Genomic DNA, 23,946 nt, shown 5'->3' with positions numbered 1-23,946 from the left:
TTTTTAGGACAAAGGCATATAAAATAACTATAAAGGCAATAAGGAGCTGGGGGACAGTATACATATTATTATACTTTACTTCATACAACTTAAAGACATATTAACACATGATTGCCATTTATTTATATTTTCTATTATATTATAATACATTATCGTATAATATATTATAATATGTTATCAATGTAATTGAGCTTTGTTTCTAACATTAGACTTCATACTACTTCCTTCAGTTTTAAAGTTTGAACTCTGACTTGGGATCATGATGCAGTGAGGAATGCATTAGAACACTGACACTTACTTATGTACTGTTGTCCAAAGGTTAATTGGAGTATGTTTCATGGGTAATGGCACAGATAATTAACAGGAAGAGAAATATATATACAATGCCAGTCTAGAAAACAGAAGAGTGCAACCATCAACCACCACAGGGTGCAGGGATGAAGGGGACACAGACCGCTGTTCTTACCACGTTGGCCCTGACATTTTTCATCACTCGAACCTGCAATGCAGTTGTAGTGGCATCCCTGGGTAAGAAGACTTTTTATCTGTTCTCTATTTACTGTAATAATACTTTTAATTTGTGTTTATGTTGAATTTCTGGTTCTTTTGTGGCAATAGTTCCAGCCTTTAGGTGTGGTGGGTACATCTCACTTGTTTACATTATGCCTAAGCATTTTACCTAGTTTTATAAATGGAAAAGGAACTTTTCCTAATTTATGTTGGTATTACTATACAAGTCTGCGTAGGTGATTCTGTGTCCAGACTCTGCATTTTAAGTGATTATACATTCTGAACAAGTGGTATAAGAACATTATGGCGAGATTTATTTTGAGTAAGAGATAGAAAAGCAAAAGATTAACACACAGAGACCCTCATTGTAGGTAATAGAGGATCTAACTTTACAGCCATATTTAAAGCCTATATAAAATAAGATTCTGGACATGTGCCATGTAGAAAGTTCCCTAACATAAACATCTAACGTATTAAGCCATGTACAATATTAACTATAGAGTAATTCCAAGGAATCATAGGAGACAATAGTTCTTGTTATCTTGGAACAACGTATCAGGTGTCTGTCCCTCAGACACCTAAAAAACAACATTTTTTTAGTATAATTCATTCTAGCAAGTAAACCTGGATAATATAAAATGAAAAAAAAACAAAACAAAAACACTATCACTGTGGCCCTAAAATCTCCATTCAATGGTCAGAGGAACTAAGGACAATGATAGACATTTGACGTGACATGTCAAACCAAGGACATGCAAAAACAAAAAAACAGCATTAAAAATCCTCAACAATAAAGCATCTTCATTAACCATACATCAATAAAACCTAAGAAAATTTTTTAAAAATACCAATTCATTCATGAATGGGTCACTGTAAATAAACATATTTTCCAGTAAAAATATTTATCTTAACTTTCAAAGTCCAGGGGTGTACTGGGAGATGTTTACATTAAAATATCATAAGTGTAAGAATTCAGCATGGATTTAAAAAGAGAGACATTTAAGACACTTAGGCTATGTACACACGTCAGATGATTCTCGGCCCATACTCGCCACTCGACATCAGACATAATCTGACGTTAGTACAGACTATGTCTGATGTCGTTCATGGCTTCCTGGCGGATCCACGGACAACATAAGACAAACGATTGCAATGGAAGTGAAGGGAGAAGAGCACAGCGGAGTGCCACTCGCTCCTTCTCGACCTTCTGATAGAACAGAACGATGCTGTATAGTGCTGGTTCATTCATCATTTCGGTCATTTGTTGTTGGAAACGATCACAAAAGATTGTTTCCAATGACAAAAATCTAGCGTGTGTACTTATTCCACAAAGGAAACACAAAACACATGTTATCTGGGTCAGAGTAAAAATCTATACCAAGGTAGGCACCTGTCCTAACTGACCTCATGCTACTACAGCAGACTTTAGACAACCATACCCCTTTACAACATGTGTCAGGACAGTAAATACCAGAATATAATTTAAAGTAAAGCCACCAGGATGCAAGAAACCTGTTAAGGTAAAGCTAGGATTAAAATTTTGGCAGAAACAAATTGTGTTATTTTCAAACACATTTCTCTTGGAAATTAGTGTTTCAAGTCAATTGGGGAAGGTGTCCCAAAACAGTTACAGGAATATAGCCACACCACTAACAGTTGAAGTAGCACTTAAGTCTCACTGTTAAATGCAGCACATAAACAGCCCTAAACGACTTTCTGTTAAAAGGCACCATCTGGCTTAGGGAGTGGCTTTCTCACCTTACAGTGACTTCTCCTTGGCTGGTAACCAAGTTGCAGAATCTGCCAGGAGTGCTGATGTCACAGAGGAAAGGCATGAAAAAAGCGTTTTGTTAATCAAATTTTTATTAAGAGAATATACATAGATAGAAAAACGTTTGCTGAATTACAGTGCAAATCCTTTTTATAATAGGAGGTATGAATTCGGACTTGTTTACCACTAGACATGACTGATATAGCTGTAGTCACTCGGACCTGAAAATGTCCTTCTTAATAAACTATATAGACTTGGAAAGGTGTTTCTAGCACAGAACTTTTATTGAGAGTCCATAGCTCAGGATCTGGTACTGGGAACTCATGTTAGATAGGGTACGATGAAATACACTACATGTTCAGTCAAAACTCCATAAGCAATGGAATGACAAAGTAAACACAGTTCACTCTTTGGTGTATATTCACACAGATACATTTCAAAAAGGTAAACATTTTTTAGTTTTGTGCCTGATTGTGCCAGCTTCCGTGGATGATGTGTGGCAAAGAACTGCTTACACACCCCCAATTCTGCCACAGCAACTTATATATATTACCCTTTGCCTGTCAAAGGCCCTTCTCAGGAAACACTTCCACAAACTCTAACATATACAAATTCTAGGAGATGAACATTAACTTTTTCTGGAAAGAAGATATAGCTAATAATGTATGAACACGTATTACATAATGTATGTAATGTAAGAATATACTGTCCATAATGCATCATCTCTAAAAAAAAAAAAAACCAATAACTGTAATCTCTGTATTATATTATGATGGATTAAACTGAACGTCTAATGACAACATAATGAATGGCTTAGCCCTACAGTGACGATATAAAAAATAAAAAATTGTTTCTATCTCATCTGTAAAGGAAGAAACTATTAGAAACACTAAGAACACTCTACTATATACATAAATATACACACCCTTTTAAGAGTTTACCACGCAATTCAACACCAATAAAGAAATGACCTGATAAAATAATTGGAAATAAATGATTAAATACAACTCATGAAAAGGCAATACCTAAAAACAAGTTCTGTGGAACCTTTACCCTTTTAAGTGCACTTTTTATATTACCCAAATACATTTGTTTATCATCATATCTTTAACATTTTAATGTTGGACATAGCAGCATATTCACAGTGAAGATTTATCCATAATGGAATGACTGTCAGATCATTAAGATTATTTCTGTAAGTACCAATATAGAGCCTGAGCTGGCTGTAAACAGGAAATAATTGGCCATAATGGCCATATATGTAGCATTAAAAGACATTTAACAAAAATATTTGATACGAGTCTACCTAAAAGGCAACTAAATTCTTGGTGGACTGTGCAGGTTTGATCATATACGGTAATAATTAAAAAAACCTCCAGGTAAGATCACAGAAAAACTGTTTTGACATTTTGCTTTTTTGAAAAACATTTTCTGTGCATTTATTCCCCTGTCCCTGCACCTGTGTGGTGATATGATTCACATTAGAGAAAAAATGGACCTCTCTAGATGGACCCTAGATTTACCTATATATGACATTGTCAGACAAAAAAATGATAAAAGAGAAGTATCTGAGACATTGGAGGATGTGGAGGAGAGGGCTTTGACGCTTGTAGGTCAACTAAGCCAGAAATGAGGTGGGATCAACTAATTTATGTAGTAGCTGATAATTCTAATGCATGGTATGTGGAATAAAGGGTGTACAAGGAAAGAAGAGAATACAATTTTATCACAGAAAATTATAGAAAATTATAACTCACTATAACTAACTATAGCAAAGCATGCATTTACTACGGGATGGGAATAGGTATACAGGATACAGGAAAAAATACAATGGTTCAGCAAAGTTTCAAGTGTGGCTTTCTAAAGGATCATATTTAGGCCGATGGCAAGAAATACTGGAAGGGTACTCATGTTTTGGGTCCCAAGTTCAAGCAAAATTTGAAACATTTTCCATACTTAAAAAGTAATTATCAGATTATTTTCACATTAGTAAAACATAATAAATAATCTGCAGAGCAGCCAGCTTTGGTAATTAGTGTTGCTTAAAACAATGTTTGATCTTGGCCCAAGTTGAGCCTAAACTAGTTGGCAAGTAACAACTCCTTGGTTGGCGAAGTAAAATACATGTGGGAGCCCACAGTGAGTAGCCACTGGTCTCCCTGTACAAATCTTTACCACTGCTACTTTCATTATTAGGCTATCATTGAAAACTGCACATTTATTACACATTTTATTGGCTAGTGGCCATCAGGGGACAGTATCATCTCAACACTAACTTCCAATGAGAATATTCAAACCGTGATAAGAGTTCTCATTGGCTGGTAGTGTCAAAAGCAGTGAAATACCTTGATGACCAATAGCCAATATTCACACTTGTCTACATTTTATTCACCAATATTAGTAGGGGAATAATTGATTGTAACAGCGAGAGGTGCTGCCCTATATGTACAATTAAGAGCTAAACTAATTAAACTCAAGCACTGCTGTATGTAGGCTGTTCAGGCTGATTTTACAGGAACACTAATTAGGTTTATGCATAGAAATAGGATTAGCCTACATTTCATATAATATCACCACAGATATATGTTGTTTTAATTTCAGATAAACTGTAAGAAAAGTAATAGAAATGTAAAACCAGCAATGTATTAAACATGCAGCCTGGAAACAGCCATAAAGCTAATTATTTAACACGCCACTTAGAAAAAGACTAAAGGCTATTCCATTTTTTTCATGATCCACCCTTTTCAGTTATCTGTCACTACTCTTCTTAAACCAAAGGTCTTACAAAACAAGGCTTCTTATCTTATATGTTGCACGAAACTGCAGTAAAAGAATAAAATGCGCAGACTACTTGGGGGAGTTTACGCTTTGATTAGATGGATCTCCCACTGATTGATCTGTTTTTGTTCTTTTAGAGATACCGTATATATGCGTACAATACGGGGAATGTGTAATAATTCTTTGGAAAACAATAAAGGAAGAGAGGTGCGATAAACAATCTGTAACTGGTTTAGTCATTTCGATAGTTACATACTAGTTAGTTGCTAAAAAGAACGTGCTGACAGACAATTTGTTTTAGCACAAATCTTCCCATAAGATTATATTTGCATTTAAAAAGTTTAAGCATGTAAAACCTCCCTTTCCAAAATCTCTGAGACTGCTGCTGTAGGCTGCTATATTGGATGTGAAGCCAATAGTCGCAGCAGATTCAGAGTTTGTTCCCGACATAAATATTAGAGCTAAGAAAACTTCTTGCTTCCAGATGACAAAAATCCTGGCTCCTTCAGAGGATGGGTGGCTATAAATCCAAAGAGCCCTTTACAACCCATTGGGTTAGAAGGCCCACCAATCCCTATCGATCACTTCTGAAGATCATGCAAGGGTGACCTAAGGAAAACATAACCACTCCGACACTCATAAAGTCTGGCTCCACAGTTACACTCCTTGAGGGATCACACTCCAGGAGCTCCATTTCAGGACTTTTCCAGATGCATCCAATACTTAGTATTAAATAAATAAAAACATTGCTATTAATTATTCAAAAGCAAAATTTCCTTTGCTAAGAAAGGGCCAACTGATCTCACTACTCTATTACCACTTTCTTTTTGGGGCGCCATGCTTTCATGTGCTCAAGAGTTTTGCCATCCTGATCTGGCCAATGAAGATGAACAGAAGACTCAAACTTAGAAGAAACCAGTCCAAGATGCCAGTGGCAAAGGGGCGACAGAGATTGGGGATGGAAAAAGATTGTTAGTGTACACTGCCACCTTGAGTCTGACATAAGATTACACAGCTAAAAACTAAAATCTTTACTTGTTATTCTTTATTTATCTTTTTATCTTTAATATTATCTTTTCTAACCCCTCCCTATATGTAGTTATGTTATCATGCAAAACTGGAAAGTGTTGAATAGTGTTGGTGTTCAAATTTGGGTTGTACTTATATTCGACCCGAATATGGCTGTTCGAATTCGGATAGACCTAACCCGAAAAACATGGGATTCGCGAATTTGTGTGTAAAAAAATGTGTTGAAAAAAAAATTAACGTTAAAGTACTTTATTGTATGTGTGTGATTTGTGTAACCAACTTTTTTTTTTACAGGTTATCCAACAATGACAGGATGATTCCCATGGCTGCACAGCCGTGGGAATCCCCCTGTCAGTGTGGGATCCCCGGGCACTAGAGGTTAACTGGGACAAATTTCCCTATTCATCACCTCTAGTGCTCCGTGATTGGCTGAGGAAAGGTAAACCCTGATGACAGCTCAAGTGTCATCAGGATTTTCCATCCCGAGCCAATCACAGCGCACTAGAGGTGAATGAATGGGGAAACTTGTCCCCATTTAGCTTCTAGTGCCCCGGGGATCTTCTCAATAAATGCAGCCGCAATCGCATTCATTGAGAACAGTGTGCGATCCGTGGCACTTAATTGGGACAAGTTTCCCTATTCAAAACCTCTAGTGCTCTCTGATTGGCTGAGGAAAGCTTTCCTCAGCCAATCAAGGAGCACTATCCCTATTCCGGGATAGAGTTTATCTATCCAAGAACACATACAACTAGTAAAAGGCTGCAAGAGCAATCAGAGAAGTGGAGCTGTCGGCTCTGCTGCCCTGATTGCTCTTGCAGTTCTTAGTCCCTAAAAATAACCTGAATTCTCCCACCATTCACTTTAATGGTGTTCGAATTCGGCATTCGATCACCCAAACAATATCTCCCTATTCAATAGAAGAGTGAGATATTCGACCAACACTATTCATAAATACAAAGTTGAAGGCAATGTCCATGGGACAATATTTAATCAAACTTTATTTGTACCTTTGTTAGGTTTCTAGTACTATCATGTGGAAAAGTATAATTAAGGGAAAAAAATCTACCTTTGGCTTACAAAAGCAAATCTAAATGCCTTCTAAACACATGTAAATGTCATCCAGTTTGCAGGTACATTGCTAGTTTGGGTTCATACTGTGTAGGAACGTGAACCCAGTGACAGAAGATAATTACTCATAGTACAATACACCAGTCTGTGAACTTTCTGATGTCCTCTCTAGGACAGTACTACAAATCTGACATGCTATGTCTATGATATCATATTTTGCAATATTGGTATAGAGTAACTAAGGTTATTCTGTTATATAACTGACAGTCAAAAACAAGGACTCACTGGAGAAATGAATCAGCAGCAGACATAACAAAGATATTTTTTAACATGTTTTCTTCTTTAGGGAAAGAAATTCTACAACTACCCATAAATTACATAAATCCCATTATTTAGGATCCTAGAAATGAGCCTGGGATAGTTGAATGTACCCAATAAACCTTGTTCTTTCCAGCTGACTTTGATTTCTTCATTATTAGTTTATTAAAGTTATAATGGAGTGTTATAGCAACAAGGGTAACAGTAGTGACTTGCTGAGCTAGATAGTGTTATACTAAGATTACTAAACACTTGATGGAAATTCTTTGCACATTTATCATGTGATGGCTTCTAGTCTCAGAAAGGCGTCTTTTAATGCAGATCATATGAGAAAAATCCTGACAAGTCAGGATCCATTCAATTACCCTCATAGAGTGTTGGTATTCTTCTCCATGGCCTGTGCTTTATAAGTGATACGAATGAAAGCAGAAAAAAGTAATGCAATTGTTGAAACCCTAAACACAATTGTATTGCTGGACAATATAGTTGGCTACAGAAACTATGTGCACCCTGAAGCAGTTGTATGTCAAAAGAATTGACCAAAAGAATGCTGATGCAAAAAAGAAGTGACATAAGGTTTATGGTACACAGTATTTGAACAAACTTAATGTCACCCAGTTTGCAGGTACCTTGGTTGAGCATAGGAATGTGAACCTGGTGACAGAAAATATTTACACAGATAAGAACAATACACCAGTCTGTGAACTGTCTGATGTCCTCACTAGGTCACTACAACAAGGACTCATTTGAAAAAAGAATCAGCAACAGAAATACCAAGACATTTTTATTGAAAGAGATTCTTCAGCTATTCATATATCACATTGATTACATTAGTTAGGGTCCCAGAAATGAGCCTGGGATGGTTGGCTATATCCTCATGGGACTCATTCTTTCCAGCTGACTTTGATTCCATCATATCTATCCATCAAGCAGTATTATAATGCAGTAATATAGCAACAAGGGTAGCAATGTAGATCAGTTGTGACTTCCTGAGGTAGGTAGTCTTAAAAAAAAAACTAATAAACATTTGATGTAAATTCTATACATTTACAGTTATCACGTGGAGTCTTCTAGGCTCTGTAGGGCATAGTTTAATGCAGATCATGTAAGAGACACTCTGATATATCATGACCCATTAAGTCTTTGCTCCATAACTTCTAAAAAAGAGTTGGTATTCCTCTACATATTTTGGGCTAAAAAAATGATATATTGTAATATACTGACAGTTTCTGCATTTTTTGTTATACAGTTTATGGCTTCCAGGCTAATTGTTGCATTAGTTGCATTTAACAGCAGAAAAAAGTAATGCAATGTAAATCCACATGCAGAAACATACAAAAACAAAACGTGTACAAAACTTAATGCAAAATTTAAACTTGTTCATGGTCATTGGTTCAGGAAGGTTTAAAAAAAATAAATAGTATGGACACAATGGAATGGTATGGACACAATCTGGCAACTGCGTTATGTAATATACTATTTTATATATATATATATATATATATATATATATATACACAAAATATACTATCCTAAAATATACAAAAAATATACTGAATTGAGGAGATAGACAATATAAAGTACATTGTGTAAGTATACTGCACCCCTAATCACTGGCTGTATACTTTGTTTCATACACACACATATATATATATATATATATATATATCAAAAAACGAAGAATGTAACATTCACCATCATTTAATGTAGTGCTGGCAGGAACAGGGGATTGCAGAGGTCATAACTGTGACCAGGGTTCTTGCTCCATAGTGACCCTCCTCGTCATTACTGTCTGGACACTCACACTGTGTAATGAATATAGGAGAAACACACATAGCATGTCTGGCACTATACCAGCCATTTTGTCTCTTATTGTGTTGGGTTGTTATGTAAAGCTGACCGATTTGTAAAAAGGGTGAGTCTGTCATCCAAGATAAAAGAACAGGCATTCCTTGGGACATTATGGTCCTTGCCATGATAACTGAGGACACCCTCAAGTAAAGTTTAGAAAGGGAGGCCTGTACACACCACTGACATATAATGAAGATATTTACCTATGAAATTACAATAATGAGCTCATGGTCTGTGTTTATGATGAAAAATGCTAAGAGCAGAAACATTCAGAGTAAAAAAAAAAATATATATATATATATATATATATATATATATTACACTGAACTAATGAAAATGAAATTCTTTACAAGAATAAAGAGGAGATCATAGTCTGTGTACTAGGCCAAAGCCTGTTTTCAGTAAATGAAATGCAGTATGGTATGGTGGCAATTTAAATAAAGATTAGAATGGCTTGCATGAAGAGGTGAGCTTTTAAGTTGCATTTTAGGGTAGCAAGAGTAGATGAGCTCTGATGAGATTGTAGAGGAGGTGTGGAGAAACACAAAGAATCAATGTTAGAATTATATGAGATGACATGAAAGAGGGATGATATTGGAGGAGTGGAGGCTGCATTATAGATGGTATCTGGAGATGAATGCAGCTATGTTGGGTTTGCTGAGGTCACAATTGCAACTGGTCTATTTAGCTAAACAAATTCTATAGCAGTGGGCTTTAAAATCAGAAGTTAGAGTTTTTGCTAAGATCTTTGAATGTGTTTGAGAATTATTTAGTGCAAAATATAAGCCTCTAAAGAGGTTGGGGAGGCTTTTTGTTGTTTGGACCTGTTTGAATATGCCAGTACATAAGTATCAATTGTCCAGGCAATCTCAGCTACAATAATTATATAGAATTTCATGAAAATTTTCTGTGCATCATTCTAATTTTCAGATACAGCAATGAATTACATTATTATACTGCTTAAAGTGAATGTAAACCTGATCACTAAAATCTTTAGTAATCTTTAGGTAATACCTGGTGATCCCATCATGAAGGGGAACATTTGTCCAACAGTTGCACATCACATGTGCACCTACTGTAAAATACAGTTAGCTCAAAAAATGATGTGCAACTCTGCAACATTTTGAAGTAGAGAGGAACTAGCCGAAAGAGTGCTGAAATGCCAAAAAGTTAGAAATAGTTTATTATACACAGTGTTTGAACAAACTAAAAATCACCCACTTTGCCAGTACATGTTATCACATAGGAATGTAAACCCAGTGACAGAGGATAATTACACAAAGTACAATAAACCAGTCTGTGCACTGTCTGTCCTCACTAGGTCACTAAGTTATTCTGTTATACAATTGAAATAGTCAAAAAACAAGGGAGCACTGGAAAAATAATCCACACCAGAAATACCCAAGACATTATTTACCATGTTCTCTCTTTTGGGAAAAGAGATTCTTCAGCTATCCACAGATCACATTGATCACAATAGTTAGGGTCCCAGAAGTGAGCCTAGGGTAGTTCACTATACCCTTTTTTTCAAAGTTTTTATTGAAATTAAAAAAAAAAATAAACAATCATTACACAACAAAGTTACATGGAATACCAGGACAAGAAAAAAAATTAAAATAAAAAGGGGGGGAGGGGCGAATAGGGGGTTCAAAAGAAGAAAAGCGCCAACCAGTAACCAGACATCAATAGAATAAACATATGAGATCAAACATTTCAACACCTTAAATTACAAAGTCTAAATACAGCAAGCAAAAAAGTTGTTTTCCAATGTAGACCATAAAAAATATAATATAAATAAGTACAACAGTTTAAATATAGCGTTATTCACAGATTTCAAACTTGTGAGTTATACAGCCATATCAAGTTTAGAGTGAGATCCAAAAGGATGGTGGGTAGAGGTATCGTTTAATATTTCCCCCTTTTTAAACATTTAAAATTTAAATTAAAGAAAAAATTAGGAGAAAAATGATGGTGGTGGTGGGGGGGATAAGGAGTTAAGGGTTACACAAGGGGGGGGGGGGGGGGCAGGATCGGTGTTCCCTGCTTGAATTAAACATGAATATAATCTAACCTCACTATACCTTTATGGGCCCTATCTTTTCCAGCTGACTTTGATTCAATTATGTTTGTTTCTAGGATCAGTAGGACATTTTTTTGAATGTAGATCATATGAGAAATATCATGATATATCTGCACCCATTAAGCCTTTTATTCCATTCGTAACTTTTAAAGAGCTCCCTCTTCATATTTTGAGATATATATATATATATATATATATGATATATTTTATTATACTGGCAGAGTCTACAATGTTTATTACACATGGTTTACTTGAATACTATTGCTTTAATTTAGTTTTAAACAGTAAATAAAAAGTAATATAAAGTTAAAATTTTACACACGACATTGAACGTTAGTTAAAATGTATACTGTACTAAGAGAAATTTGGGGGCTTCCAGTGATGACCTTCAAAGAAAATGTTAGTTGTCTGTCTGACTGTTTCCATTATTTTCACAGACTCAGGACAAACATTAGAAAGTCACAATGAAGTCATTAGCACTATTATTACACTTCTTCTAGGTCAATGGTTTAGGAAGAATTAAAACAAATGGATGGGCATGACAATAGGACATATGAGTAATGTAATATGCTTGATATGGTAACACAGGACATAATACAGTGGTGTATAAAGGGAGGGCTATACACAAGTTTTACATCCATTCCTACTTCTACAACTCCTATGAAACATGCTGGTATTCACCTATCAAATTATCTATCTGGACGTAAGCGGTGAAGCATCCGCAGTATGAACACTAAAAGTCCTGATTCCATATCCTACACCTGCCACAGCCAGACAAATTGTAGTCACATTAGAACTGTGGAAACCATTGGCATAGGTACAGAGTTTGCAGAGGCTCCATTACTGACAGGACCCTTTCTTCAAAGCCTGCTACCTGGAAAATATATTTATCTGCACTGCCAGTCTTCATCTAGTTCCTGCATAGTCCCTCTGTCCACCTTGCCACCAGGTCCTGCCACATTCCTCAACACTGTCTACTTGTTGGAGTCTTGTCAAAAATACCCATGTGGTCTACAAGTTTGAAACTATGCCACTTATTCATGTGTATGTGTATATGTTTTACATTACAGTGATTTATTGACCTGCATTAAGTGTTGGTAAAATACAAGTGTTTGAATTCTGGTACAATGTATGTACAGATACTTTTGAATCAGCAGAGGTGGTGGTTAGGTTTGCTGGGTTTTGGGGAGGAAGAATTATCTCTATTAAGCTTTAAAGCATAGCTAAACTTAAAATAAATAAATAGTAAAATCTCTAAAAACTTATCTTTACTTCAGCAGTCCCTGAACAAGGTAATTTTCCATATTTACTGTATATGAAATGGTCATTTGATTTTCTGTTCCCTATGCCTGCTGCATAACCTCATTTTTCCCTGAATATAGAGTTGATGCATTAAGTGCTGGCTGCCACTACACCCCTGCTGGGTTTTTAATAATTAGATATAAACTTTCATCTGCTGAGCATCTGCTAACTTTTACTATATATAATGTTCGGTGAATGACACTTTGTTTTTGTTTTTTTACATCAGTTAATGCCATTGAATCACAATGATTTGAAAGATTCATTCCCCAAATATTCTGTTGTGGAGAATCAATTACTGCTAATAAAAAACATGAGTCTTGAAAATTTTCCACCAGAGAATGTTTGGTAAACTTCAGATTCACTGCTTTATAAAATTTCTTTCTTTATTCAAGAATGACAATACATTTTCACCCATGGAACTAGGAGGTACATTTTGTATGTTATTATTATTATTATTATTATTAGTAATAATAATAATAATAATAAACAGTATATATATATATATATATATATATATATATAGCACCAACATATTACACTAAACATTAATATTGCGCTAAACATTAAATAGGGGTTGCAAATTACAGACAGATACACACAGTGTCATTGCAGCTAAACATAATTTTAGGTAAAAGTATTTGTTTGCAAAAGAGGTTGAATTCCTCTGATGCTGTTTTAAATAGAAAGGCTCAAATATCTAGGCATTACATGAAACTGGAAAATGTCCCTAATATTTACTTTTTGTATTTTTCAGAGGCAGAGAAAACACCCAAGTACTGGAATGACCAGGCCAAGGAAACATTAATAAATGCTCTTAATCTGAAACCTAATACCAACACAGCAAAGAATCTCATCTTGTTTCTGGGAGATGGTGAGTACAAAGAAGATACATACCATATAAGTAGTTGTGCTAGTAGTGCTGACTTCTGAGTATTGATGGGTAAATCTTCAGCAAGTTGTTCAGAATGGAAGATAGGATGTTTTACAGTTGCCATAATTATATTAAAACAGTCAGCTTGTATTTCCAGAATATGAGGATCAATTTTGACTACTAAAAAGTTATGTAATAGCCGGGTGCTTCCTTAATAACATATAAAGCATATATATGACCTTATTTTACTTTGAGTCTTTACTTTTTACTGAGTAACTACAAACTTGTAAGTTTAACTTTTATAGTTTGAAAGAAGCTACAGAGTTTGATAAAGAACCACAAAGAAACGTTTTTGCTATAAAATAGGAAGTAAGTAAACAGGTAGACAGTGCAGTAGCAGTTGATGTAGTGTACTTGGACTTTGCTAAAGCATTTGACACTGTACCCCACAGACGGTTAATATGCAAGTTAGGGTCAATAGGCTTAGAAAACTCAATCTGTAAATGGATAGCGAACTGGCTTGAAGATTGCATCCAGAGAGTTGAATTTAAGCAGACCTGAATGTACTGTTTGATTGGGCAGCCAAGGGTCAAATTATTATTGATATTATTATTATTATTATTAATAATAATAATAATAATAATAATATTAATAATAATAATATTTAAAGCTAGTAAAGTATTTCTTGTATTAAAAGAGGAATAGACTGCAGAGATGGAGACATAATCCTGCCCCATGTGCACAGCATTGGTCAGACCACATCTGGAATATGCAGTCCAGTTTTGGGATATAGTGAAAACGGAGAGAGTGCAGAGAAGGGCAACTAAACTAATCAGAATTCATATTCTCCCTTGAGAAGAGATATTTAAGGGGGATTATGATATCACCCTAAATAAATACATAAATAATCCATTTAGAGAACTCTCTTCCCAATTATTTACTTTATGGACATTGCAAAGGACAAGAAGGTACTTTGTTCTCTGTGTATGGAGGAGAAAAAAAAATAATCTCTGCATATGGAAGGCATTCTTTACAGTAAGATCTGTGAAATGTGGTCTAGACTCCCTCAGGAAGTAGTTTTAACATGTTCAATAGACTGTTTTAAGAAAAACAAGAATGTGTTTCTAGATGCACTGAATATTCCTGGGTATTAAAGTTTAAAAGAATTGACAGAGACTGTTTATCCAGGGAATATCCAGTCAGGGATATCTAAGGAAACAGGAAGGATTTTTTCCCATTGTTGAGTAAATTGAAACAGATTAATAAGGGATTTTTTTGCCATCCTCTGGATCAACTACGCATATGTTTCTACCTGGAATAATCAGGCTTTTTGTGTCTTTTCTCAACATGACTACCTATGAAACAGCGATATGGATAATTGTCTCCCTTTTCTTCATCCTTCTCTTTATCAATTGATATTTTGTAACAGGAATGGGTGTCACCACAATAACTGCAGCCCGTATATATCAGGGACAATTAGCAAAGCAGCCTGGAGAGGAGAATATCTTGGAGATGGAAAAATTTCCCTATGTTGCACTTTCAAAGGTAAACTGTTCTGTAATTCTCTGTTCACATCCTTGTGTTATATTGTCTGCTCATGTTATATATTTATTAGCAAAACCGTGCCTCAGCTATTGAAGGGGCTAGACTACTCCTAAACACTCTTTGTAAAATACACCCAATATGCTCAGCATACTATCCTGTGTAATTCTCTACATCCCTCAAACAATACACCCCTTTGTTCCCCTATAAACTTAATGCTTCTGTGAACATCTTGTCCTAATGACGTTGCTGCCTGTGTTTGCAAAAAAAAAACATACTGTATTACAACAAAATATGCACAAGTGTTTCATCAACCACCACCAATATATTAAGGTAAAAAACAGTACTTTTTATGACATATTTTTGACATATTTCTGTACTTGTTAGGTAGTAAAGTAGTGTGTTTTATTATGTTGCTCTTTTTGCTATTATTTCTAAACTTTTGTTTATATTTGTGCTGAATATTTCCAACCAAGGGCTAATTTACACTGGCAGTAAGAATAGATTAAAGAGGTAGGTATGAATCTGCCCTAGGAGTATGTTTATTAAAGATTAGGCCTACAATATACAGACATACCAAAAAAATGTCCTGTCCCATTATTATGTATTTTTGTGTTATAAACTGTAAGGAATGTATAGGAATTTATAGGCTTTGTGTTTAGCTTTCCTCTGACTGACAGAAATAAATACAATTATTATTTGTGCAACCAAAATATTTTCTAAACATATTTATCAGTGTTTACTTGATGCATGTTTGGTTATCAGTAATCCAAGAAGTAGCTGTTCGTTTCCGCTTGTTATTTTAGACGTACAATGTAGATGCGCAGGTTCCAGACAGCGCAGGCACAGGGACAGCCTACTTGTGTGGAGTAAAGACGAATTCTGGTATGCTGGGTGTGAGTGCAGCTGCACAGCATGGGATCTGTACTAGTGCCAATGGGAATGAAGTGACATCAATTCTTCACAGAGCAAGGCAAGCTGGTGAGTACCAACTGTGCAAATCCATTGTATATGTGGTAATTGGCACCAAAAACAAATTTGTTTTAAGTAAAAGAGCCAGGGCAAAGATTCAAAAATGAATGTTGCTTTTTTGGTAGATGGTGGAGGTCTCTAAATTTTAATTACTAAATATGGATATCCTGTATGGAAATGTAAAAAAAGATGATGTAGAGTTTTCTTTTTTGTTTCTTTATTGTTCACATTCTTACAAGGATTACAATCATCTTCATCAATTTTGTACTTTTAAAATGAATTATGAATTAAGCTTCGTAGTCCATACAGGTGATCAGTCTTGATCAGCCTTGAATCCCAGCTTCATATATTTTATGTATTTATTTGTAAATTGCTTACAGATTTTTAATTTTTACACTTTCTTTAAATTGGTTGATACCTAGTGGTATAATCTGACACAACTACTGCATTGAAGACATTAGCTAGTACTAAATCAGTTAAAAACCTCTGCTCATTGCTTGCAGCATAAGAACATTGGTGTTTTTCTTTTGTTCTTCTTTTTCAGGTAAATCAGTGGGTGTTGTGACAACCACTCGTGTCCAACATGCCTCCCCAGCTGCAACCTATGCTCACATTGTGGATCGGGACTGGTACTCAGACAGCCAGATGACTCAGAGTATGATTGACAGTGGCTGCAAGGATATTGCATATCAACTTGTGCACAACACAGATATAAATGTAATTACAGAACACAAATGGGGTTTTGGTGAAACACTGATTAGAATGAATTTTCTTTCCTTTTTCAATGTTTATTTATTTATTTTTTTCAAAAAAGCACAGCTAGATTTGCTTATGGTGACCTATGCATAGAACCTTCTAATGTGTGGCATAAAGCAACACTTAGGGCTCCTCTTTCTCTAAAAACAGGGAATCTACCATTCCCTAAAACATTGCCAGGTGGGAATCAATTACTGCCATTGAAACACATGGACCTGCAAGATTCACACAAGGGAATGTTTGAGGGAATGTCTGACATTTTTCAGAATTTGCTGTTTGCCACAGCTGCTCATTGAAATGTTTTGAAAAAGAAAAATATGTGTAAAAAAGTATAGAAGGAGACAGAAATTTGATTTTGGAGTAATTGTTCACACTGAATGCAAAAAGACCAATATGAAACTAAAAAGTTCTCTTTTTTAAATTACCGTACTTTAGACATCCTTTATTATTCTTTGTAATGTTTATGTCTTTAGGTGATTCTGGGAGGTGGGAGAGTCTACATGAGTGCACAAGGAACACCTGATCCAGAATACCCAACCAGTTCATCAAGTCGAGGTGTTCGTAGAGATATGCAGAACCTAACTGATATATGGTTAAGCAAAAGACAGGTGACCTAACACTTCATCTCTGTTACTGCCTTATATACATTGTTTTTTACTTGCTTCGTTCTCCTGCTTTTTAATCTTTGTGGAAATTGCTTTAGTTTTATATTCTTTTTCTTGGTATCCTATACTGGTTATGTGTCTAAATTAGTATTGGTAAAATGGTATCGGTATTGGTAAAATTATATTAATTTTTTTACTAATAAGACAGATATAAGAGATATAAGAAGCTAACACAATTCTATTACGTATCATTGTTATTTTTATTATTAGGGTGGTTCCTCCTTACAGCTCAATTTAGGACATGGCACATACAGTATATAAGAAAGGTTTAGTTCTAGTACTTTTGTATTGCCCCATTTAAACAATTTAGCTTGCTCCCATTCGGAGCTACACATCGGAACTGTTTTTTTTTTTTTGAATAGAAAGATAGTTAATTACAAAAATATTGATTTTTATTTTTTTTTTTTATTTACAGAATGCAAAATATGTGTGGAACAAAGATCAGTTTAATGCTGTAGACCCAGCTAACACCGATTATCTTATGGGTACAGTATTTTTTTCCCTATATGCTAATATAGCTCAGAAAACGTATGTAAACATGCATCATCTCTGGCAGTTGAGGGGTAATTATCACAAAAAAAAATAATACATTTATGAAGCATGCCATTACATTCACTAAGAGACACTATATTTAGGAAGCACATTTTCAGGGTAAAAATATTGACATTTGACCTTTTTAGTGCTAACTGTAATCGTTAACTTATTTTTGAAAACGTAGATGTTGTATTGCCTGAGCACTGGGTACATATTAGCCAGACACATTGTAAAATAGAGCTGTCCTGCCTGAGAACATTAGTTTCTCTTTCTCTCTGTCTATGGAGATTCTCTGTCTATGTTGTGTGACCACGACATGTCAGTGCAGTAATGTTCAATACAGAACGCTGCTTCAACACATTTTATGCACCTAAGGACGTGTCATATTGGAAAGTATGTTGGTAGTGATGCCTTTAAGTTAAGACATAGACACCACATGAGAAGTATTCATCAAGAGCTTTAGAAAGTCCAGTATTGCTAACCTGCGTCAGCTCCATGTTATAGGAAAAACAAAATAAATGCTAAATTTTGTGACTTGCATACTTGTCATTGTTTCAGGCCTCTTTGAACCAAAAGACATGAACTATGAACTAAGACGCAATACATCTGCTGACCCATCCCTAGCTGAAATGACTGAGAAGGCCATTAGGATCTTAAGCAAGAATCCCAAAGGGTTCTTCTTATTTGTAGAAGATAAGTACACAAAATTAATATAGAGAAATGTGGGATAACATGAAAAAAACAATCCACTGCACAACATTTTGGTCAGTCTGAACTAGTAGATCCATTACTAAACTATGCTTTGAGCTTTTTATTTATCTTTTTTCAAAAACAAAAATGATGTTTATTTGCATGTTATCAGTATTTACATGTGGCAGATGCATTGGTTTTCTTTCTTCAAAATGTTTTTGTTTCATCTTCACCTGGGTTTTTTTTCCAGTAACACATTTTAGGTCTTTAGGTGACAATGCTCATTCTTTCCACTGAATCACTGAATCAGGATAGCAGAAACAGGACAGGACTGCACATACCCCCCTCCATTTTCAGTAATATGGATGAGTTGGCACAGGTGCTGAGCGTTTTGCAGATTTAGTAGGGATTGTTTGCACTTGTCAAACAATAAAAAAAAAACACAGACTAATTAGTGAATCTGATAAATTGATTAATGTGAAATGGTAGTATCTGTAAAAATGAACAATCATTTTGCCTGAACATGCTTGATTATGCACATAGCAGAAACCCCTAATGCCCTTCTAGTTGGGGGTGTAGTTGAAGACAAAGGAAGGAATGCCAAATATGATGCTTGTGTTTTTTTTCTGCACACGCATGTAAAATCTAAGATTTTGGTTGGAACTCAGATTTATAAAAATCTGAGCTTTTAAAACAAGAAATCCAGTTGGAATGTACTGGATTTATCTAAACACTTCTACTGCTTGTTTTTATTACACAGTATTTATATAGCGCCATCATATTATGCAGCACTGTACAAAGTCCATAGTCATGTCACCAACTGTCCCTCAAAGGGGCTCACAATCTAATGTCCCTGTCATAGTCATTAATGTAGTCTAAGGTCAATTTTAAGGGGAAGCCAATTAACCTAACCGCATGTTTTTGGGATGTGGGAGGAAACCGGAGTACCCGGAGGAAACCCACGCAGACACGGGGAGAACCTTCAAACTCCATGCAGATAAAGTCCTGGGTGGGATTTGAACCTAGCGCTGCAAAGGCCAGAGTGCTAACCCCTGAGCCACTGTTTTGAGATGTGAGCAACTAGAAACCAAAAAAAGATCACCCGGTCTTGGTCTTTGGATGTGATTGAATGCATGAAAAATGACCTTTTAAATAATACCTAGTCAGGTTAAAAAGAATTTTTGCTTGCACATATTGGGGTGATTGAAGTCTGCACAATTTAACTGAGAAGTAAATCACCCTTTGCAAAGAGAAAGTCTAGAATTTGATCACGAATTTTATTTACACTGATCTGTCCTTGCTCCATCATGGGAATGTCGTCCTCTTCTTGGTGTTGGGAGTCAGATATAGATTTAACTGTTAGTAAGTAACTTTTTTTGTTGGTTCTTTTTTATAAATATAATTGTCAATGTCCATTGGTATTTTAAAAGTAAATTTTACTTGTTACACTTTGTTTGTGAGTGTCATATACAGTTTAAAAAAATGTGGTTTGTAAGTTTCTGTAGAGAATTACTAAACATAACGTTATCAATTATGGTTTACGTGGCAGAATTGACCACGGTCACCATGATACGAATGCCAAGAATTCATTGACTGAAGCTGTGGAATTTGACAAAGCCATCCAAAAGGCTGGACTGATGACATCTGAAACTGATACACTCACTATTGTAACTGCTGATCATTCCCATGTCTTTACCTTTGGAGGATACCCAGATCGTGGAAACAGTATTTTGGGTATGTTTTTTCAGAGGGATTTTTCCAGAAAGCAGGAATGTACAATTTGGCCCTAATGAACGAGAAGTACTTAAAAATATGATACTATATCCATTAGGGTGTATATGCGATTTTATCATTTTATTTGCCAGTTTATTTAATTTGCTATGCTGCATACTTATTTTGTACAAAGTGGACAAACCTGCTAGATTCTTTGTTAACATATCTAGCTATCGTAGATAAATGGCTGTTACAAAAATTAATACAAAGGAAAGTGATATACATTTTTTTCTATTCCATCAAACTTAAAGGTCCCACAATAAAACACATAATAGTCATAATAAATAGTGATAAACAGACTGAATATTATTTAATATTCAGCAGGAGCATTTGGCTTAATGTACTATGTCCCATGTTTTTATCCCAGGGTCCACATGGTATAACTGATGGTCATATTCCTCTTCCTTGCTTTTCTGCATGGGAAGTCATTTAACCTAAATGCTTGTTTTTGGGGTGTGGGTGGAAACTGGGGTGCCCGAAGGAAACTCATGCAAACACAGGAAGAACCTGCAAACTCTTTGCAGATAGTGCCCTGACTGAGATTTAGGCCCTGATTTAATAAAGCTCTCCAAGGCTGGAGAGAATACACTTTCATCAGTGAAGCTAGGTGATCCAGCAAACCTGAAATGGATCTGGTCCAGGATTCAAAACTTTTGCTGGCTAATAGCAAATTATTTTTAAAAATCCTTTCCATGTTTTCTGGATCACCCAGCTTTAGCCTTGGTGAGCTTTAGTAAATCAGGGCCCTAATCTTTTGAATTCAAGAGCACCTTTTACGTTGTACCAGCAGCGTAAGAAGTAACAACACTTCCTGAAATTTTCACGGCTGTTTCCTATAGTTTAGAAAAAGTGAATGCAAACAGATTCAGAACACAAAGCCAAAAATTAACCAGATATGTCAGAAGTGCTTCTTAGGTTGCCTAACTTTACAGCAACACTTCGGTCAGATAATTTGTGAAAATAGCGAGTGTGATTATAAAATCTGTTTTTGAATTAAAAGCTCAGTTTACACCCGAGATTCTGCTTAAAGCTCAAAACAACATATTAGACTCAATTCTCAGACTTTATAGCAGAACACCATCCAAAATAACAAAATTAAAAAGAATAATCCATCAGATATAGTAATAGAATCAGCTTTTGCAACAATATTCCCATTCAAATCAGAATTTTCCATCAGAAGTTGTTTCCTCTGCTAAAGATCATCAGTCTGATGGCCATCATCATTTGTTCAACTTCCTTTATGGACAGGCCATCTTGTCGTCCCCCCTCCCGCCTGGACCCAACTTGTGACTGGACAGTGAACAGAGAAGGGATACAGTATTGTGTTCATATTTCTGTCACTCTGCTTTCTGTTCCTTTGAGTATGCATCTTGTGTATACAAGCGACAACTGACTCTGTACTACTACTTTCTATAACATTCCACATCTATTATACAGGGACTGTGAAAGGCAAAAAATACCAGGTCACATCCAGGTACTACCACTGCTTGCATAAATATAACACTTTAGGTAATGCATTATTGATTGTAGGGATGAGTTCACTTATGTCATTCATAGGATTTGGTAGAACTGCCATTTTATTTAAAAAAAAATGTTTATACTGGTAGGTAAGCTTTGTGAATTAAGCCTCTCTTGTCATATATAACATACATTTGATGTATATTAGGGGTGAACAATAATAACAACTAACAAATGGGCTGAAAATATTAACCTTTTACAGGAAAGGCTTCCAGTACAGCTTCTGATCGTTTGCCCTATACGAGTGTGTTGTATGGCAATGGACCTGGCTTCAAGATTACCAATGGGACTCGGGAAAACATTACTGGCGTTGACATAGGTAAAATGTTGTTATTGTCTACATATCCCCGGCTTCTTGCTTTCATGATTTCATGAAGCTAAAGTAATTTGATCACCTCTTTGCTAGACTTACAGACTTATATAGAAATAGCAGAGCATATAAAAAAAAAGGCTTAAGATGGAATAACACCAAACCCTTTTTTTATGTAGCTCCCATGTAATACAAAGACAAATAATAATGGACTTGTAATTTCCCGCCTATGATCTTGGTTACTTGCCTTTATTTTAGCAGTTATTCTCTTTATACAATATTAAGACTTATTATGTTACTAGCAGACAAACCTGCCATACACTAAGTGGATCTAAGTGGAATTCACTGTTGGTCTAATCAGAAAAAGTAGCATGTAGAAATTTGTGATGAAGTTTGTAAAAATCTTTGAAATGCATACTAGACTAGACCAGAAGTTCAATTAGCCTTTAAAAACTACAGTTACGCATCACATTAAAATTTATCTAACCAATGCAGTGTCTATGTAGTCCTGAGTCCCAAGTTCCATTGCATTAGGTTTGTTCATATTTCACGTTTCCAGATACCTATATTGACACTTCGACACTATATTGGTACATAGACATAAAATAGCAATTACAATTATAAAAAAAAAATGGTAGCCATTTAACATCAATGTTTCACCTTTCTTTCAGAGGGAGACTATCGACAGCAAACTGCTGTTCCACTTTCATCAGAAACACATGGAGGAGAGGATGTAGCTATCATGGCAAAAGGACCCCATGCGCACCTCTTCCATGGCATTCACGAGCAGAGTTATATACCCCATGTAATGGCATATGCAGCTTGCTTGGAACCTTATACAGATCATTGTAAATCAAATTCAGGTCTCACAACTCCCAGTTCAGGTCTCACATCTCCCAATTCAGGTTTCCTTGCTTACTCTTCAATCATGCTAGTTTTGATCAGTGTGTGTGGAGCTCTGTTGTGGTAAGGTCGTAAATCCCATTTTCAATGGCTAACACTTCCTGTCTTACATTTGAGATCAATGAATGCATTGTTTCTATGATATTTATGACCAATAATGATTATTACATATAGTATGGTAAAGAGTCAATCACAAGCTGGCTGCAGTTTGATAATTATGAAGTAAGAGACCTCAATGATATCCTGATCATGATTGTTGTCTTTATATTTATTTTTTAAATTTCAGATATTTTCCCGTTTCAGATAAACAAGAGAAAGGAAAGAAGTGAGACTCTAACATGTGTCATATGAAAAAAAGTTTAATAAATAAAAATAATATGAAACTTAAACCAATCACGAAAAACACATAATAGCAAGACGATAATAAAAATGTGTGGATCAGTTCTACCTAAAAGGGATATGAATAGGATGGATTAGAAAAGCCAACTGTATTTTTTATACAGGGGAAGTATTGTGTAATTAGTGGAAGTTTTATATTTTGATTATTGAACTTTTTTAATGTGATAAGTACTCAAGTCTTGATTGTTTTCTTTATCTTGATTATATTTTATCAAAGTTCAATTTTCCATCTGCTCTTTTGGGTGTGATCCAATATTAAAGATTTCATGTGTACCAGAGGACTTGAGTCATATTTTTTTTCTGTAT

At 35.3% G+C, this 23,946-nt stretch overlaps 1 protein-coding gene across 1 annotated transcript; it reads left to right on the top strand.

Moving 5' to 3' along the window:
• The first annotated feature begins 338 nt into the window (after positions 1-338).
• On the top strand, positions 339-23,913 carry LOC140328581 (alkaline phosphatase-like). Its single transcript, XM_072408309.1, has 11 exons — positions 339-528; positions 13,462-13,578; positions 15,008-15,123; positions 15,927-16,101; positions 16,637-16,809; positions 17,322-17,456; positions 17,929-17,998; positions 18,606-18,740; positions 20,280-20,471; positions 22,231-22,347; positions 23,010-23,913. Exons 1-11 carry the CDS (start codon positions 438-440, stop codon positions 23,306-23,308), a joined length of 1,620 nt encoding a protein of 539 aa, XP_072264410.1. The 5' UTR covers positions 339-437; the 3' UTR covers positions 23,309-23,913.
• The last annotated feature ends 33 nt before the right edge of the window (positions 23,914-23,946 follow it).

Source organism: Pyxicephalus adspersus, chromosome 4 (assembly GCF_032062135.1).
Source record: "Pyxicephalus adspersus chromosome 4, UCB_Pads_2.0, whole genome shotgun sequence".
Taxonomy (NCBI): Eukaryota; Metazoa; Chordata; class Amphibia; order Anura; family Pyxicephalidae; genus Pyxicephalus; species Pyxicephalus adspersus.
Note: the sequence above shows the minus strand (reverse complement) of the source record. Positions and strands in the feature narration are given on the sequence as shown.